Below are 19,847 nucleotides of genomic sequence, written 5' to 3'. Positions count from 1 at the left end.
GTAAGTCAGCAACTCCATCCACCACAGCCCAAAAGTTGGGCAGCTGCAATCATCACACTCAAAAACTGAGACAGCAGAGAGCAGAGCTGCCGGTCTGTCCTCTGTACGCCACCGTTGGCCTGACGACCTCGTCGTCATTCACCGCCTCCCTGACACTAAACCGACAGAACAGGTACCCTCCATAACGAGGTGCTACATTTGACTGTACTATTTATATGTCGACCAAGCTGGATAAGACATTAATGATCAATTATTTTGTCCTTTTTTTTTTGTTACATTATTAGCGACGAGGCCAAGATACATATATGATACTGAAGGACTTTATCCATGCCTTACCACCCACTTAACACAGATAGGCATCATTATTCTTGTCTTACTACTTGAACTATATACAGAGCTGGATGTACTAAGCAGGCTCGAGCTACATTTGGAGACATGTTTCATTACCTCTGACAAAAACATCTGCCCAAACCAAACCGAATCCTAAAGAATTCACTGTGACTATACAGTATGCATCAGGCTACAAATTGTTACAAGTGAGAAACAAGCAAAAATAAAATTATATTGCTGATCAATGAACACTGTTGTCTCTCTGTTTCTAATCAGGATCTTTAGGTCTCTTTTTCCTCTTGTACCGTAATGAAACCCTACAGCGCCACAGCGATCACCGCTCTGGGCAGAAAGCTAATAACGGGGACAGAAGCCAGATCAGGATGCAGCACATGGTTTGTTGTGTGTGTGTGTGTGTGTGTGTGTGTGTGTGTGTGTGTGTGTGTGTGTGTGTGTGTGTGTGTGTGTGTGCGCTTGACATAATTGACTATTGATTGGAGAGGCTAAGCCACTTGAGATACCTAAAGGAAGCCAGAGTATGAGCATGTAAGAGAGAAAGAGAAAAGTGGTCCCTCACATCGATGAGCAACAATCAATGTAGGGAATTTAGAATGCAGAGGGCGACGATGGGATGAATGAAGCTTAAAGGTGCTTTGTTACGATATTCAGAGCAATAATATAGTAGCAAACCACTATTTGTTGTGTAAAGATATAGAGGAGTAATGTCTACCTGAGCAGAGAATGAAATCACTCTCCCTGAGCTTCGTTGACAGAGCCGGGCCGGCTGCGCATGCCTTTTAGTGCATGTCAGTGCATGTGAGCTTACTTTATGCAAATCACAGGCGTCGGACGCAACTCGCCGTCTCTGGAAACTCGCCCAAACCTTTTAAACTGAGTCTCGTCGATCCAAAATAAAGACAGTTTCAGCGACTGCGTGGCTTATTTCTCGCATAAAATGTTTTCAGAAACACATTTCGGTGAACTATTTTCGTGAAGTTTCCAAGTAAGCTGCCATGTTGATTGCTGTTTGAAAGTTGGGAGCAGCAGCCCACGGAGGGAAAGCGTTAGTCCAATCAGATGACAAGTGCCTTGTGTTTAGTCGCAGCCCATCAAGCGTCCACTGCTGAGAAGCGAGGTGATCCCTCACGATAAAAAGGCCCCTGTGGACATTTACCATTACAGCCCGGACACACCAGGAATATCAGGAGCGCGTGGGGCGGCTGCGTTACCTGTTGCTTTTTATTTCGTTGTCCTTGTTAACAGGTTAGAGCAGCCACACTGCCCGCGTCACACGCGCGTCTCAGCTGCGTCTCTTCTAGAGAATAAAGGTCTCGCCTATTTTTGAAGTGTTTTTGAAACACTTCCTGCTTTCATTTCAAAATAAAAGCCCTCAAGCATTTTTTCTGTGGACAGAATTCCTTCATTTGTTAACACAAGGCTTTTATTCTGAAATATGTGCCGGACAGTGTTCTAGAACATGCAGTGACTTGGAGAGTTCCATGAATGAATATAGTACGGAGTTTTAATTGTGGATTATTACTATTATTTACAAATTACCACACGTTTCTTAACCTTTCTGTCTAAAATAAATATTAATGTTATTTATAATGAAATTAAATGGCCATTAAAAGGCAAACTCTATGTAGAAAATAAGGGCTGACAGCAGCAGCTGACACGCAGCTGAAATGCAGCTGGTGTGAACGCCCGACGCGTGTATCACGCAGCCACCACGCTGCGCAGCCACCACGCGCTCCTGATGTTCCTGGTGTGTCCGGAGGCTTAGCTCTGTCAGCACTGTCACTATTGTTTTCACTGTTAGTGCTGTGTAGAGAGCCGTGCGGAGGCAATAGAAATGCTCCTTATCTTGCATTTAGCGCCTTTAAAATAGAAAAGAAAAATCTCTTGTAATATGTTCCAGATACACTGGCAACAAAATGATATTACTGTACTGCAGACGTCTAAAGTCTTCTGGCAGTTCCGTCTGTTGCCATTTTAAAGAAATTTGACATTTAAATAATGACACGTGTGCCCATGCTGCTGGGTTGGTGTATTAAAGGGTAAGAGCCTATTCACTTTGGTTCACACTGTTCAGACCGTTTACGTCTCCGCTGTGCACTACAAGCAGGACACCGTATATATTATGATTTGATTTATTTCCTTTTTCCTCCCTCGTAACACATGCAGTATTGTGATGTGCATTGTAGACGACTGATGCAATATAATACTGTTTATTTGGAACATCAGTACAATCTCACACAATCTAATATAAAAGCCCTTTATTTAATCCTGTCTTTGTGAAATTTAACACGTTCTGTTTTTGAGAAGTGTTGATTCAATTCTATCCCTCCCTATGTATATATTTCTTAACGTCTACCTTGCTGCTGTGGGGGGGAAAAAAAGTATTTTCTCTGCACATGCAAAAGATCTCGATTTCTACCCTTGCGCTCGAACTTCCCACTGTAATGAAACATCACAAATTGAAAGCAAAATGTGCCTAAAAGTTTGATAATTACTTTTTAGTTTTCCAATATCTTTCACAAGCTGTCTTACCACCATTATATTCATTTTAATTTTTACCATGTTTACTGTGAAAATACCACAGAAAACCTGCTTAGAATTAGTATATAGTATTGAATCGGGACACGGAAAATGATTAAAAAGGACCTATAATGCTTTTGTGCTTTTTTTCTTGTTCCATTGTGTTATATTGTTTTTTGTGCAGGTAAAAGTTCTGCAAAGTTACAGGCCAAAGTCCACACCAAAGGGAGTTACACTCCCCCACAGAAATACTGCTCAAGAAATGCCTTAAACGCCTCGCTTGAAGTCCTGCCTTTTCTTCTGTAACATGGTGATGTCACCAAGTAACACACTTTGCTTAGCTTTGTTTGGCACGCCCGCAAACAGAGCGAGCAAACAAAGTTAGAGCGGAGCTGAAGCAGAGTCCAAAGAGTTTAGTTTGGTCAGCTGACCAATTAGAGCAGACTAGGCTTTTCGGGGGAGGGAGGACCTCAAACAGAGCGTTTCAGACAGAGGGTGAAAAGAGGTGCTGTAGCACAGCCGTTATGAGATAAATACAGCGTTTATTTGAACATTAAAGCATGTAAACATGTACTACTAGAAACCCAAAATACAAACATGAACCTGAAATGGTCCTCTTTAAAACCAGAAAGTCAGCCGACACTCATTTGATTAAAACAATGTTGACGTTTTTTGTTAATATTTTGTCAACATCTTTCAAACATTATTTTTATGCTATGGCAAAGCCTTGTTAGTAATTATAGACAAAAAGTCTCTTCAGAGGTTTTCAAACTGTCACAGGGTGTGTGCATTTCACAGCTCAGTATTAGTCAGCATTTTTCATGAAGCTTCAAACAAATAAGTGCTGAGGGAGTCCCACAGACAAAGAGGGTGCTTTGAAAGAATCCCCAAACATCAGATGTACTTTCACCTCAACCTGAGAGTCTGCATTGTCAATTCATATTTCAGAATTCACTATTACACAGATATCAATGTATGTAATGTAAGGCTGTCAACGTACTGACACAACTTGTGATTTTTAGGTTGTAGCTGGCAGCTAGAGTGAAGATACTGCTATCATAATCAATTGGTACCAACCATGTCATACTTACGTTTCGTGAAATAGACTAAATAACGCACCAAACTTACGCAAAATTTTGGTGAGGAAAAACTAGCATGGCCATTTTCAAAGGGATCCCTTGACCTGAAAATGGGTTCTATGGGTAAGTCTCCCTGACATGCCCTTTTTATGATAATTACATGCAGTTTGGGCAAGTCATAGTCAAGTCAGCACACTGACACACTGACAGCTGTTGTTGTCTGTTGGGCTGCAGTTTGCCATGTTAGGATTTGAGCATATTGTTTTATGCTAAATGCAGTACCTGTGAGGGTTTCTGGACAATATCTGTCATTGTTTTGTGTTGTTAATTCCATCCATTATCTATCCTATTCAGAGTCGCGGGGGGGTTGGAGCCGAACCCAGCTGACGTTGAGCGAAGGCGGGGTACACTCTGGACAGGTTGCCAGACATAAAGAAACAGACAACCATTCATGCTCACATTCACACCTCTGGGCAATTAAGAGTCAACTATGCATGTCGTCTTTGGACTGTGGGAGGAAACCTGAGCACCTGGAGAAAATCCCACGCTAAAACAGGGAGAATATGCAAACTCCATACAGAAGGGCCCCCGAGCCACGTTTGAACCTGCGACCCTCTTGCTGTGAACCACTGCATCACCGTGCCGCTCTGTGTTGTCAATTGATTTCTAATACTAAATATATACGTACATTTGCATAAAGCAAGCAATTTGCCCACTATGTTTATAAGAGCTGTAAATACTTGAGAAATCTCCCTTTAAGGTACATTTTGAACGGATAAAAAATGTGATTTATTTGCGATTAGCCGTGATTAATCACGGACAATCATCAAGATTAATTGCGATTAAATATTTTAATGGATTGACAGCCCTAATATAATGCTACTGCTGGAGCCGATTAGCCGATTCCATTTTACTGCCATCCTTACTGTGTTTGTAATACAGGTGTCTGTGCATGTACACACACAAAAACCCACTCAGAACCAACAATGGTATAATACAACAGTCATACACACACTAAATTGCCCATGAGGATGCTTCCTTTCAGCCACTTTAACCAGTAAATGTATTCAGAGAGCAGCCACAGGAGGAGTTCCACTTCAAAAAGCCCCAACACGCACAAACACACACACACATCCACGACCACACTCATACGTGTGTGCTGACACACACACACACACACACACACACACACACACACACACACACTCCCACGGCTTCACCCACTCGCTGCTGAAGCTGATTACAGCTGGCTGTGACTCAGTGGGAGTGGGTCATGGATGGCTGACTTTGTTTTTTCAGTTTCAGTTGTGACTCCAGAGAACCACAACAGCACACTGAAGCAGCACCAAAACTTAACGTAAAAAAAACATTTTTTTATTGCTTAAACAACATATCCTCCTTTAATTTGCAAAATGATTATGTAAGGGATAATGTACAGCGAGCTGGTCTTTATTTCAGGGTGATTCAAGACCTGCTGGGGTTTATATCGCATTAACGACCGATTAATCCGGTTTATTACACGGCTGCGTACTAATGAAATCAATATTATAATTTTTTCAAGATTTTCTTTTTTTGCTTTTTATGCCTTTATTGATAGAGACAGAGTAGTATTGAAAGGGGGAGAGAGAGAGAGATAGAGAGAGAGAGAGAGAGAGAGAGAGAGAGAGAGAGAGAGAGAGAGAGAGAGAGAGAGGGGATGACATGCAGCAAAGGGTCACAGTTCGGATTCGAACGCCAGGCCGCTGCGGTAAGGACTCAGCCTTTATACATGGGGTGCCTGCTCTACCAGGTGAACCACAGCAGCGCCCCATGAAATCAATATTTTGACACAAATATTGATTTAAAAATGATTTTATTGATATAAAAGTGATTTTATTGCTTCCGCTAATAAAAATACTCAGTTCGATGCGGTTGGAACTGCGTAGCAACAGTTGGAACTGCGTAACAACGGTTACAGTAACTCTAGTTTAAGAATAGCTTACTCGTTAGCTATAATTCACATTGAAATCAATATTTTGACACAAATTATTGATTTAAAAATGATATTATTGATATAAAAGTAATTTTATTGCTTCCGGTAATAATAATCCGTTGGAACTCTTCTGGGAATATTAATGCTGATGTTTCTGTTTCTGTCCTCATTCATCTTCTCGTTGGGGCTTTGCAGTTGACACACCTGGAAACAAAATTGTTTCAACTGGTAACAATATTAAGCTGCTATTATCACTTTCACAAGTTAGTGTGTATAGCGATAGGTAATTAATAGAGAGGCGCTCACCAGATGTGCTGTCGTTGCTCGGATTGGAGGACAGGATCTCCACTGTTACCCTCTCTGTGATGGTTGGGAGCCCAGTAGCTCCCCAGGCTGCCCCTCACATCTGTGCCCAGTCACAGACATTATCTCCCGACTCTAAAGACCGGCCTGAGAGAGGAATTGGACAGCTGTGCTCCTTAAGCTGCGATTGGTGTATCTCGCTGAAAGCTCGGCCGTCTGGTTGATTTGGTTTAATATTTGGAAATTGTGCCCCCATGGGCTCACGAGAGCACCACACTGCCTGTCTGTTCAGAAGCTGTTGGTTGTTTTTTTAGTGGGTGACGGTAAAAAGCTTTAGCGTCAAGAGGGCAAAGGGATAAATACGTTTTAAAACTGGCAACATGGCAGTTTGAAAAATGCACCCCCCTGTAATTTTCTTTACTTGGATCTTTGTGGTTCTTAGTCTCAGCTTTGTGGGCGAGAGAAATGTACTCGATGCAATCCTGTTTCAGAATAAAAGAGTCTCTTGTTAAGCCTTCGATTGCCCTCTCTGCCTCGTCTTGCCATATGTACGTCCAACCTCACTTTTCGGACCAGTCAGTCCCGTTTTTGCAAAGGTCTTTTTAATAACAGATTGAAATGCCCCGTTGCTGGATGTGAAGGTAGCACAATTCATTAAGGCAAACTTTGAGAGGTGTCAAGATATCCCAGCCCTAATTGCTATGTAAACTGCCAATCGAGCAAGTTCTGGAGTTTTGAACATCAGCATAAAATGACAGCAGCATCTGATTGAGGTTTTCTGCCCCCTAACTGTCAAAGTCTGACATTTTATTTTCGATTAATCAGTCTTTAAACACTGCCATAGCCTAGGGATGCACCAATACCAGTATCGGGTATCGGGTCCGATACTGTGCTCATGTACTCGTACTCGCAAAACGGCTCCGATACAACGGCACCAATACCACTTGGCAGCAGCGTGACGTTAACCTCTTGTCACCATCTTACGGGTCCTCACGCTCGACCTCCCCGACGGTGCGGGCGAAACGGGCCGGTGGTGCGTCCGACCCCGCTGGGCCGGGATCCCACCTCAGCCGGTGCTCAGCGGCCCTCACTTTCATCATGCCACAGGGTTTTGCTTGCACTCTCTGACTCGCGCGTGCGTTAGACTCCTTCGTCCGTGTTTCAAGACGGGTCGGTTGGGTTGCCGACATCCCCGCAGGGGGGGGCTCCGCAGCGAGAAACGTGAACCGTGACACAGGCACCCGGTGTCACGCTGACTTTCGTTGACTTAACGGCCGTCGCTGTTAAGCAGCAATTCTAAAGGTTACAAATAATTTACTTTTACTGGGAAAGTGGCTGCATGTCCGCGACACTGCACGCAGTTAACGCTCCCGGACGGTGAACTGGAGACTCCCGTCAACGAATATCTGTTGTGCTCCTGCAGCTGGTACACCGCTGCATGCAAGGCACAAATCTTGTCGGTTAACGGTTAATAATCGGTTAACAAGGGTCGGTTATCGGTTAAGAATTTTTTTTCAAAATGAGCATCCCTACTTAAAATATATCACTGCAGCGCCAAAAGGCTCGGCAACATTTTTTGGGTGCACCTAAATTATGTGCTGGTGCTCCTAAATGAAAATGTTATGCACACCAGTGCAACCAATGTAAAAAGTTAGTCTGGAACCTTTGTATAGTGGATACATTTCACACTGGATATCGTACATGTGACTCTCTAGTAAAGAGGGGACTGATTTTGGACATAGCCATAGTCTCAACAGCTAAAGGCACATCAAGGAAGGGCGTAAGGGAAATGTAGTTATGGTAACCAAAACTCACACTGCACACCAGGTGGATTTTTTTCCCACCTTTTTATTGGGGGTGAGAAAGGAAAGAAACACACAAAACTAAATCACTTGCAATAATTTATCCAATGCATGGCATGCTGTTACGGCCTCAGAGAAATTTCTAAGAGGCTTTGGCTCACTTACAAGTTAATCTGGTCTTCTAACACCAAACAAAAGCTTGACAGTCTCCTTCTAAACCTGGGACTATTGACTCAACCATAGAGTGTAGTGGACGTAGTCACCGTGACGTCACCCATTGGTTTGTGGGCTGCCGTTTAGAAGCCCCGAGTTCGGAATTTTGGCCATCGCCATCTTTTCTTATTTTTTATTTACAACCAGAAGTGACATGAGTACAAGTACAACCGAATGCTGAATAAGACATTTTTAGTCAACTATAAATGTTATAATTAACTTTCATGAACTGAAAAGGGTTAAAGTTCTACGACGAAAACACAGACAACTCCCAGACCGGACAATGCCCATGCAGCGACCTGTCAATCACAAGGTAGCCACTCATCCCCTGCTTTATGGTCTATTTGACTCTAAATGGGACCATAATTTACTAAATGAACATCATGCTGTATTGAAGAAGACTTGAAACTAGGGATTGAGTTTTTCTGTGTGTGTGTATATATATACATATATATATACACACACAGAAAAACTCTTTCACATCTAATGGGGGTCACATGGCAACCATTATCACGCACTGCTGGGTACAGCCCAATGCATCATGGGAAAAGGTTATGTGCAAAGTGCCAAAGGTCAAATGTTGTACTTTAAAATGCTTTCAGCTCGCCGCAACTCGGGCTCAACTAACAACTATTACCCCGGTCAGCAGGCTCCCTGCAGAGTCACATTAGTTCGGTTGGAAATCCAGGAAAAGCAATTACTGCAAGCAAAACACTGAGAACATCAGCTGCTCCACATATTCTGACACTGGCTGATGTACTGATAAAGAACTGAATGATATAAGAGTTGATGCACAAGATAGAGATGAATGGGAAGAGTGCAAATGGGGAGATATAGAGGGAATAAGTTAAGAATCAATTAGCCAGGGTGCCTATCTTTTAGAAACATCTTGAATATTTGTTTTGCTTGGAGGAAGGTTGGCACTCAACTGCTCCCATGGCAGCTCAACTCCTATCATTGTGCATGTGAAAAAACGCTGGATGCTAAGGCCTAGATAAAGTATAAGTAAAGTTACAGTTGTTAAACACAGACACATGCAGATGTGCACATCTACATATATAATCACTCACACACAATATATCCACATCACCAAGGAGAGAGTTGTGAGGTGTGTGGGGATTTAGAGTTCGACTTGTAGAAATTGCTGTCCGCTGTTGAGGCACAGAATTAAATAGTTGTGCATGAACGAGTACTTTTGCTAAAAAAATACCAAATGTACACTTACACATACTAGACAACCTAAGGAATCTATTGGTAACAACTATGTTATGCTAGCTTGTTGGGAAGGAGGCTAAATAACGCTCCAAAGTCAGGCCAAACGGGTGAGGAAAAACTGGCATGGCTATTTTTCAAAGGGGTCCCTTGACCTCTGACCTCAAAATATGTGACTGAAAATGGGTTCTATGGATGCATACTGGGGTCCCTAAACAGTCTTGGAATTATATAAATTGACTGTAAAGCTGAGATTCTTGTGTTTCCAATAAGCCCAACTGTATTTATGTGTGATGATGCGAGTCCCTATAGTAGCCATTTCATTTTATTGAGACCATTTTTTGAAAATTTGACCTCCCTGTATAAAATGACCTGTGGTGACCTCTTGGATAATCACAGCCTCATGAAACTTTACAGCCACAAAATAGAGACCTAGAGTATTCAGAGGAGGGATGGTTTTCCTAGCTATATTGAAAATAAGGGGGATTCTGAGCAATTTCCAGGTCAAAAGTGCTCACCATCTAGTCGCCGAAAAAATGCAATTCTTGCAGAAATCTGTAAATGTCAAACGTTTTTGATCACAAATCACAGCACGGCTTTTTCTACGGTGTTCCTCAAGGTCTTGGTGACTAAATGTTGTATTTTGGAGGGATTATTGATCATTTATTTTTTATTTATCAATTCTGGAGTGGTAAAATGATTGAATGAAAATGATTAAATTTAGCACCAAATCTCTGTAAAATAATGGTATCAACTCAAAAATTGCTGCAACAACTTATGAGACATAATAGAGCATGGGGATGATCATCATATACTTCTATCATATCATGTGTTTAGCCCTTACACACTTTAAACATTAATTAATTAATTAAGTCATGTTTATTTCTGATTTATGACTTGAACAACTTGACGCACAGTGCTGAGCTGCACCTCAAAGGTTCCCAGCTTTCAGATGATGTACAACAACTCTATGTGACATGACCTGTTATCTCCCCCTAAACACCCCCTGTATACCCCTAAAAAAAGACAAAAATTGGTCTACTGTGGGTCTCAGAGGGTTAATATCACATAATCCCACCTAAAAAAGAAAGCTGCAGCAGAACGTATATATTTTCTGCAGCAGCTGTACGTCATGTCCAAATACATTTTCTGTGCAGGCTGTCAACAGAAGCTAGGTTATGAATATGATTATGGAGATTATAAGTGTATTTGAGACACTATGGGGAGGCTTCGCAAAGTGAATCGTCTGCATGTCAATGACTACAGTCCCTGTTTGCACTGAATTTATGTTTGATGATGAAATTAAAAGATATAATCACCGTGAATGTGTCAGTAAAAAACCTCACCTTGTCTCTCAGATGATGTTCTGCTGCGTCGATATTCAAAGGGTCATCGAAGTTCAACAGATCCTGGAGCAGAGGCACAGAGACAGAAGACATGAAGAGAGAAAAAGATACAAAGAGGAAAAGGCCGAAATGGCAAAGTTGAAGAACAGCGCGAAAATGAGTCAAGAAACACAAGTGACCGATCGTGGCCAAGAAGATCTCAGATGTGCTGTCGTCTTATTGGAGAACTTCGCAGGGTTCAATACTTTAATCTGTGGACCACATTTTGTTTCCCAATGAATAAAAAAAAAAAAAGCTGCTGAGGGAGATATTGCCCACTTCAGCACTATTTGCTGTCAGCAATGTCACCCTGGATTCTGCAACTGCGACAAACAAAACAGCACAATTATGCCGTTGCCATAGAGATGCTATGCATAACAAAGCGAGGCAAGACGCGGAGTGTTATTAGAGAGATAAAAAGGGAGGATGGCCTGAGAGGTTGTTTCCTGATTAAGAGGTAAGATTTAGGGCATGACCACACATCAATGCAGATTACCATCACCATTATCATCATAGACACAGTGCCGACCTCGGGGTAAGTGTGGATACGTTCAAAATGGTAGATTTACGCAAGCTTGCAATTAGCAAAAATTATGCATATTTTGGACTAAATAGTCTGATTACTTTCAGCTGCTTACTTACTGCTTGCTTTGGCATCCAAAATGTTTAAATAATCTATTAGAGAACCCATATTTTATTGTCTAAATTAAGAATTTAATATGTCCTCTATTAATTTGGTATTTAACAGCATGTTTGCATTGATATTAACCCGGGCTGTCAAAGTTAACATGATGATAACGCGTTAACGAAAATTAGTTTGAACGCCGCTAATGTCTTCAACGCATCAACGCGATCGATCTTTCGGAGGTTGTAGCGGGTTCAGTTTTAACGCTAGAGTGAAAATCCTGGCATCATATGAAACTAGAAAAACCTGATGAATCCATTGGTACCAGCCATGTCATACTAGCTTGATATAAGGAGGTTAAATATCGCTCCACACTTGCGCTCAATTTTGGCGACGAAAAACGGTCTTGGCCATTTTCAAAAGGGTCCCTTGACCTCTGACCTCCAGATATGTGAATGTAAATGGGTTCTATGGGTACCCACGAGACTCCCCTTTACAGACATGCCCACTTTATGATAATCACATGCAGTTTGGGGCAAGTCATAGTCAAGTCAGCACACTGACACACTGACAGCTGTTGTTGTCTGTTGGGCTGCAGTTTGCCATGTTATGATTTGAGCATATGGTTTTATGCTAAATGCAGTACCTGTGAGGGTTTCTGGACAATATCTGTCATTGTTAACTGATTTCCAATAATGAAAATATACATATATTTGCATAAAGCGGCATATATGCCCACTCCCATGTTGATAAGAGTGTTAAATACTTGACAAATCTCCCTTTAAGGTACATTTTGAACAGATTAAAAATGTGTGATTAATTTGCAATTAATAGTGATTAATCATGGAAAATCATGTAATTAATTGCGAATGAATATTTTAATCGATTGACAGCCCTAATATTAACAGAATCTAATCCTTTTTAGCCTCCTTATATATTAATATTCTTCTGAACGATTAAACATAATCCACATTTTTTCTCCTAACAGGTCTCAAAATCTGATTAGTTACCTGAAGACCTGATATGTAATTAAAGGGGAACAACACTTTAATTAAGAATTCCAATATGTTATTTCCAGGACCTAGGCAAATTCAGTCAACATTTGTGAAAGCCAGAAACCAGCGAAGTAAGTCTCAAACTTGTGATGTCAGTCTGGAGCTGCTACGTAGACGATGAACAGGAGACTGATTTTATGGACCCACAGAATGTTTGTTTTCTTTTTTATACCAAAATGAGCTTTTTTCTATTGTAACGTTCTCAGTCGTGAAACAGAAAATGTTCCCATATACTGCCTTCAAATGGAACTTGTGAGCTAGTGGTTACGACATGGGAAGTCGTGTACACAATATGCTTGAAGTTCAAGGCGTTACTGAAACACCGCTGCTAAGCAACGACGATATTAACGTTACTCTCAGCGTCTAGGAGCCACAGAGGCTAACGAGTGAGCAAGCTATGTAGGAAACGGGTAACGTAATGCAGGAAATGCAAAGGTATAATGACAATTATGAGGCCATTGAAAATATCAACATTTTCTTCGGACATGTTGTAAAATTACGAAGACAAACTCTATACGACTAAAATTACAATACATTAACTTATTACGCGCCGAAAAATTAACTTCCAAGGCCTCTGCCATTTCTGACAACGTCAGCAAACACGTCACAACTCGTGTACTCTGAGCTTTCAGAAAAGCTCCACTAACGAGGTTGTTAATACCACAAGATGGGGGCGTTCTTAAGGACTCTTCTGGTAAGCACGGTAAACACGACCCCATTTGAAGGCAGCAATATACTCAGAACATCCTCCCTGTTGCTCTCCGTGTCATCTATAACATCTTTCCCCATTCATTGTGGATGGAGCAGTTCCACACTTTAATCACAAGTTTGAGTTTTAGCACTCTAGTTTTTGGATTTGGGAGAGTTGTTCACGTTTACTTATATTTTTGGACTGTCTAAGACCATAGGGAATAACATGTATGAATTCTGAAAATGGGCATAGTTCACCTTTAATTACTGTCCAACTCTTGAGTTTCCTTACAAGACTTTGTTCTAGGGGACATCCAGAACCAGCTAGGTCAAATGTTCTGGTTTGGATTTCCCTATCATCTCAAATGTTTTTCATACTGAGAAAGATCATTTCTCCCATGTCAGAAATGATGATCTTATCACAGCTGTAAAGAAAGATAAACAATAGCCTTGGTTCATCCGATCTGAGTCACTGTTGTAACCCTACATACAGTACGTAACTTAAAAACAACTTCAATGGTGTGGATTTATTTGCTCGGAGGGTAAACCAATGATGTACTCTTCATTTAAAGGTCCCATATCATGCTCATTTTCAGGTTCATGTTTGTATTTTGGGTTTCTAGTAGAACATGTTTACATGCGTTAATGTTCAAAAAACAAATTTTTCTCATACTGTCGTTCTGAATATACCTGTATTCATGCTCTGTCTGAAACGCTCCGTTTTAGCGCATTTCAACAGGATTACGTTGCAAGGCAACAGCTCGGGTCCATGTTTACATCATGTCAGCTGATGTCATTCACATACACTGCAACAGGAAATAAACTGGGACACATTTAGAATGTTTACGTTTAAAACTGTGAAATGGTCTAAATATTGTAGATTTGTGACATCACAAATGCACAGAAATCCTAACGGCTTGTTTCAAACGCGAAATTTCTCAATACGGGCTGTGTGTATTTCTTCATGGATTGAGTGTTTTGATACTTTCACAGTATTTATAAATCACTTAAACCTACTTTATAATATAAAAGAAATGAAAATCTCACTTTTTACAATATGGGACCTTTAAGAACTGTGATTCAGTTCAATCATGTCTGTTAAAAGGAGAGAGGTCTCTGGTCATAGCTTTCCGTTTTTAACTACCAATTTTTAGGGAAAACTATGTGTACAAACACCATAAATTTTTCTAAAATCTGCACAAACTGCTTTTTATGTATGTAGTGGCCATTTGCCTGGTCACTGTGATGTCTAATCAAAATGTATTTTTAGGTGGTTTAGTTTCTAATAACAAAGCCATGTTAATTAATAGAGTTAAAACAAGCAAAACTTACAGTAAACAAGGAGTTCAATCCCCAGACAACGTCCTGGAAAAAACAAAAACAAATGAAAAAACATTAATGATCAAATAGTCAAACTGTATCATAGTTTAAATATAAATTAAAACATACACTCGTCACAGGTGGGGGGGGGGGGCAGTACAATTAGACCTAAAGTTAAAGTAGACTAGTGAGTACATGTCAAAAATATGTACTATACTATACAGTATTTACATATACATTAGTGATGTCCCAATAATGTTTTCTTGCCACAATCCCAATCTTTGACTCCGCTAATATTTAGTATCTGCTGATGATGCAGCATTTATTTTAATTGGCTGTACATTGAGGATATGATAAATTCTAAAACAACTCCTGGATCAGGACTAACCCCAATTTTGTGAATAAACTTGGAATACCCCCAACAAATATAGTATGAAAGGGGTGAATAAATTCACTCGCATTAATTCAGCTGAAGCTAATTTAGCGGGATAATGAGGAAGATGCTAAAGGCTCTTGCCAAATATGGGACAACAGGGAATTGTGTCTGGGGCCTCAATAAGCATGGAGTCAGAGTGGATGGACTTGGCAATTTATCTTATATTATCATGACTAAAAGAAAGATCGTTCTAAAACAAATCATAACAAGGCTACATAGCATTGACAAAGAACTTCTTAGTCACTACACATCTTTGTTTTTTGGATTGTGCAGTTATACAATAAAGGGATGGGGAAAAAATTGATTCACCTATGTATCGGGATTTTTTGTTTTACGATTTTGAAATTTATTTTTTAATGCCAGAATCAATATATTTGCCTCATTTGAGTCTATGTGGAGGTAGAAGGAAGTTACCGCTTTTATTATTGTAGCCTGAGTCTGAGACTTAATGTTGTATTTTGGAGGGATTATTGATAATTTTTAATCAATTCTCAAATGGTAAAAAATAGTTAAATTTAGCACCAAATCTGTGTTATTCATTCAAATCTATTTCTGATTAATGACTAGAACAATTTGACACACAGTGCTGAGCTACATCTCAAATTAATCTTCAGGTTCCCAGTTTTCAGATGATGTACAACACTTCTATGTGACATCTCCTGTTGACTTTTTATCTACCCCTAAAAATCCCCTGTCCCCCACCCCCTACCACTCTAAAAAAGAGGGCAAAATGGTAAGGGGTTCAAAAAAAGCAAAACTCAAAGCAACAAAATGGTGAGTTTGACATGACTGTATTTTTGCACTCAATGCCTTGCAAATGCATGTTGTGTTGAATTTACCATATGAGCCATTATCGCAAAGGTATTTTATGTGACACATTGTTGTGTATGTGGGCTGAAGTGGAAAAGAGTGGTGACCAGTGAAGAGGGACATCATCACCCACTCAAAACTAACACAATCCTTTCTGACTCACAGCTTTTGCACTTACTTTTTCTCGCATACTTTTGTGCACTCACAGGGACACTCGCGTGTTGACACATGAACCCAAGCCCTACCGCCCTCATATGACCATATCCACATTTAAGTAAACAACGATAAACTGCATTTAAACTTGGAAGAGGAACAACAACAGGCCGGGGAAGGAAATGGATGGCCACGAAAAAGCATGATAACGAAACCAACACACCTAGGAGCAACATCAAAAGGTCTCAGAGGTGATCTCCCAATGGCTAAGGCTGCACCGATACCACCTTTTTTCAGACGTACTTACATTTGGGTACTCGCCGATACCTAGTACCGATACGAGTACTTCTACGAAGTACGAACTACGAGTAGTTCTGTGCCAAAAAACCCTTGTTAACAGCCAGCTGGAGGGTGTGAGCGACACACGGCAGGCTGGGGAGTCCCGCATACGAGGCGGTGCAGCTTTACAGCACTCCCCGCCCGGACCTCGCCGCACCGTGGACAAAGGGCTCGCTGCACCCTCTCTCCCCGCCGGGGACGGCCCCCTGCTCCCGGTGCGACTGTCAACCACGTCGTGCCGCCAGGTCGGGGCTCGGCCCACGTCAAAGGCGCCAGGGGTCTGCGGCACTGTTGGCAACCCACCCGACCCGTCTTGAAACACGTACCAAGGAGTCTAACACACGCGCGAGTCAGAGGGTGCAAGCAAATGAAAGTGAGAGCCGGCGCGCGCCGGCTGAGGTGGGATCCCGGCCCAGTGGGGTCGGGCACACCACCGTAAAGTGGTATCGGTGCCGTTTTAACAGAGCCGTTTTGCGAGTACGATTACGATTACGAGTACATGAGCACAGTATCAGAATCGGTGCATCCCTACTAATTGCTAAACAAAAGATAGTCGCTGAATGATGAATTCACTTGCCAACCTTGAGACCTCAAAAAGAGGAATTCAAAACCAAAATGAGACCCTCAGAGACTTTGCTTCCTGCATTCTGGTGACTTTTAAAGAATGAAAACAGCAAAATAATAAGTGCACTGCAACAGCATTTTTATGTTAATTAGCTTACTTTGATTTCACTTTTAATTCTCAGGAAAGGAAACAACATTTGACATAGCTCTACTGTTGTCTGGATGGAAACAGTAGGGCTTATACACGCTGTGCAGTGCCAGAAACGGGTTGAGATATCGAAAAGGAAAACAAAGTGAAAATTTGCAATAAATCTGGAGAAATATGGGAGAACTGTGACCCCAGGAGGAAACCGGAGGAGGGCGATGAAAAACGAGAGTCTCCCGGGGAAAATCGGGAGGGTCGGCAAGTATCACGATGATCGTTCCACGGTATGTCAGCGTTCTTTCACTGTCATTAGCCATCACTAGTCAGATTCCCAGACAGATGAAGCTGCAAAAAAAGTGCATCTTTTATCTCTGTATTAGTTATGGATCAGTTTGGGTTATTTTAGATTATTAGTTAGAAGTTAGATGTTAATATATTCACATGTGTCACTAACACGCAGCTAGATGGCTGCATCTAGTTGCAGGCGTCATTCCATGACAATCCATCTGCTCAAGGTGCAGAACTGCTTTGTTGCACCAGAACAATTGCAACAAAGGAGGTTACGATGTCTCCACTTTCTCTTTCTCCACCTTTACAATGAGCAGATACAACAGCTTCAGATCATGCCAATTCCATTAAAAGCTATAATGCCAGAGAGTGTGTTTCTTAAGCCTAACTATGCGCTCACTGGTTAATATTGCTATAATGAACACAAACACACTGAAAGATAAGCACGCACTCTGTATGCAGTGCTGCTGTCCTTGCAGTGACTTCTTCGAATCAAGGCCGAAGAGGAGAAGTATTCAAAACAACGACAATACACACAACTGAGACTGGCGTATGTTAAAAAAGACAAACCATTTGTGTGTATTTCAGAGCACGTATTGTTTGACAAATATTATTTATAATCATGACAAACATTTTAAGTTTTATTTTGACACCAATGACTGTTAAATTTACATGAGAATATTTGGATTTCTTTACGTATCCCAGTGGTCAACCTCTGGTTCTGAAAAGTGAAGCCATTGCGGAAGTAGCTTAAAGTAGCTTTCACACGCTGTGCGTAGGGCACCACAATTATGATCAACATCATAATAATCTTAATGATGAATTGTTTCAATTTAAGATGAAGCACAAGTGCACAATTACAATTGGCATCATTAGACCATTATAGGCAATACAAAGATATACATATTTGCTCGAAATAATAAAATTAATTATGGTGCCCCCCTCCTCCATCATCCTGTGGTTTGTTCCGTTGCACCTGACAAACCCGAGCTGGCTTGTCCAGACCGCCCGCTTTAGCAGCGCGTGGCGGCTGCGTTACCTGTTGGTTTTTATTTCGACGTTCATGTCAACAGGTTCGAGCAGCCGAACTGCCCGTCTCACGCGTGTCTCGGCTGCGTCTCAGCTGCGTCTCTTCTAGAGATTCGAGGTCTCGCCTACTTTTGACGCGAGCCCGCGGTTCACAGCAACAACAGACAGTGAAGGAGATCTTTTGACTGTATATTGACATCATACCAGCAACATTACTACAGTGTCAATGTCTAGACATCTGTAGAAAATGTTACGGACAAAAAGTAAAGATTTATTTCTAAATCAACACTTCCTGCTTTCATTTCAAAATAAAAGCCCTCAAGAGTTTTTTCTGTGTACAGAATTCTTTCATTTGTTAACATGAGGCTTTTATTCTGAAATATGTGCAGGGCAGTGTTGTAGTACATGCAGTGACTTGCAGAGCTCCATGAATGAATATAGTACAGGGTTTTAATGGTGGATTATTACTATTATTTACAAATGAATACACATATCATATCATATCCTTTCTCTGTCTAAAATAAATATAAATGACATTTATAATGAAATGAAATGGTCAATATGAAAGGCAAACTCTATGTAGAAAGAACGGGCTGAGAGCAGCAGCAGCAGAAACACAGCTGGTGTGAACACCCAACGCGTGAAACACGCAGCCGTACAGCGAGGCAGCAGCCGTACAGTGAGGCAGCAGCCACACGCTCCTGACGTTCCCTGTGTTGACAAAGCGTTGTGTGTGACTAATTGAACAGTTCTTTTTTCCTACAAATACAAATATTTAAACAAATATATATTTTCTTTTATTTATTTATTTATTTTTATAGTTTTTTTTTTTTTTTTGGGGGGGGGGGGGGGGGGGGACGACCACAAAGCAATTGAGCCTAGGGCAACCAAATGGCTAGCACTGGCCCTGCTTAAACTTGCATTCTTTCGCATTCCTGCGGGCGACTCCTCTAGTTGCAAAAAGAAGTCTGGTTGTATAGAAGTCTATGAGAAAATGAGTCTACTACTCACTTGATTTATTACCTCAGTAAACATTGTAAACATGGGGTTTTATGGTATCAATCGCTAGTTTCAAGTCTTCTTCAATACAGCATTCATTTACTACATTATGGTCCCATTTAGAGTCAAATAGACCATAAAGCAGGGGATGCTTTAGGGCGTGGCTACCTTGTGATTGACAAGTCAATATTGTCTGGTTTTGGAGTTTTCGTGTTTTTGTCTTACAACTTTATCCCTTTAATAGTGTGTTTTCAGTTCATGAAAGTTAATTATAACATTTTTGGTTGACTAAAAATGTCTTAATCAGCGTTCGGTTGCACTTAGCTCCGCCCTCGAGCGTCACTTCTGGTTGCAAAAAGCCAAGATGGCGACAACCAAAAACCAAGATGGCGAACCAATGGGTGATGTCACGGTAACTACGTCCACTTCTTATATACAGTCTATGATGTATCCCCACTTAATTTGGGTGGCCACCATACTGGAGTAGCTCCACTAGTGGATCAGAGTAAGAGAGAGCAAATACTAGAAAAGGACAGCTGTATGTGATGAAAGGAATTATT

At 41.1% G+C, this 19,847-nt stretch overlaps 1 protein-coding gene across 2 annotated transcripts in view; it reads right to left on the bottom strand.

The window, feature by feature from the left end:
- Nucleotides 1-19,847, bottom strand: part of ube2f (ubiquitin-conjugating enzyme E2F (putative)) — a 73,777-nt gene that overhangs the window by 13,799 nt on the left and 40,131 nt on the right. Inside the window, exons 8-9 of one of the 2 annotated variants that reach the window (XM_074658202.1) lie at nt 14,537-14,569; nt 10,796-10,858 (exon numbers count right to left, since the gene is read on the bottom strand). In XM_074658202.1, the coding sequence (XP_074514303.1) occupies nt 10,796-10,858; nt 14,537-14,569 (96 nt within the window). The remainder of the gene's footprint in view (nt 1-10,795; nt 10,859-14,536; nt 14,570-19,847) is intronic. The other variant, XM_074658203.1, reaches the window with a different exon arrangement.

This window comes from Sebastes fasciatus, chromosome 14 (genome assembly GCF_043250625.1).
Source record: "Sebastes fasciatus isolate fSebFas1 chromosome 14, fSebFas1.pri, whole genome shotgun sequence".
Taxonomy (NCBI): domain Eukaryota; kingdom Metazoa; phylum Chordata; class Actinopteri; order Perciformes; family Sebastidae; genus Sebastes; species Sebastes fasciatus.
This window is presented reverse-complemented; position numbering and strand designations above follow the sequence as displayed.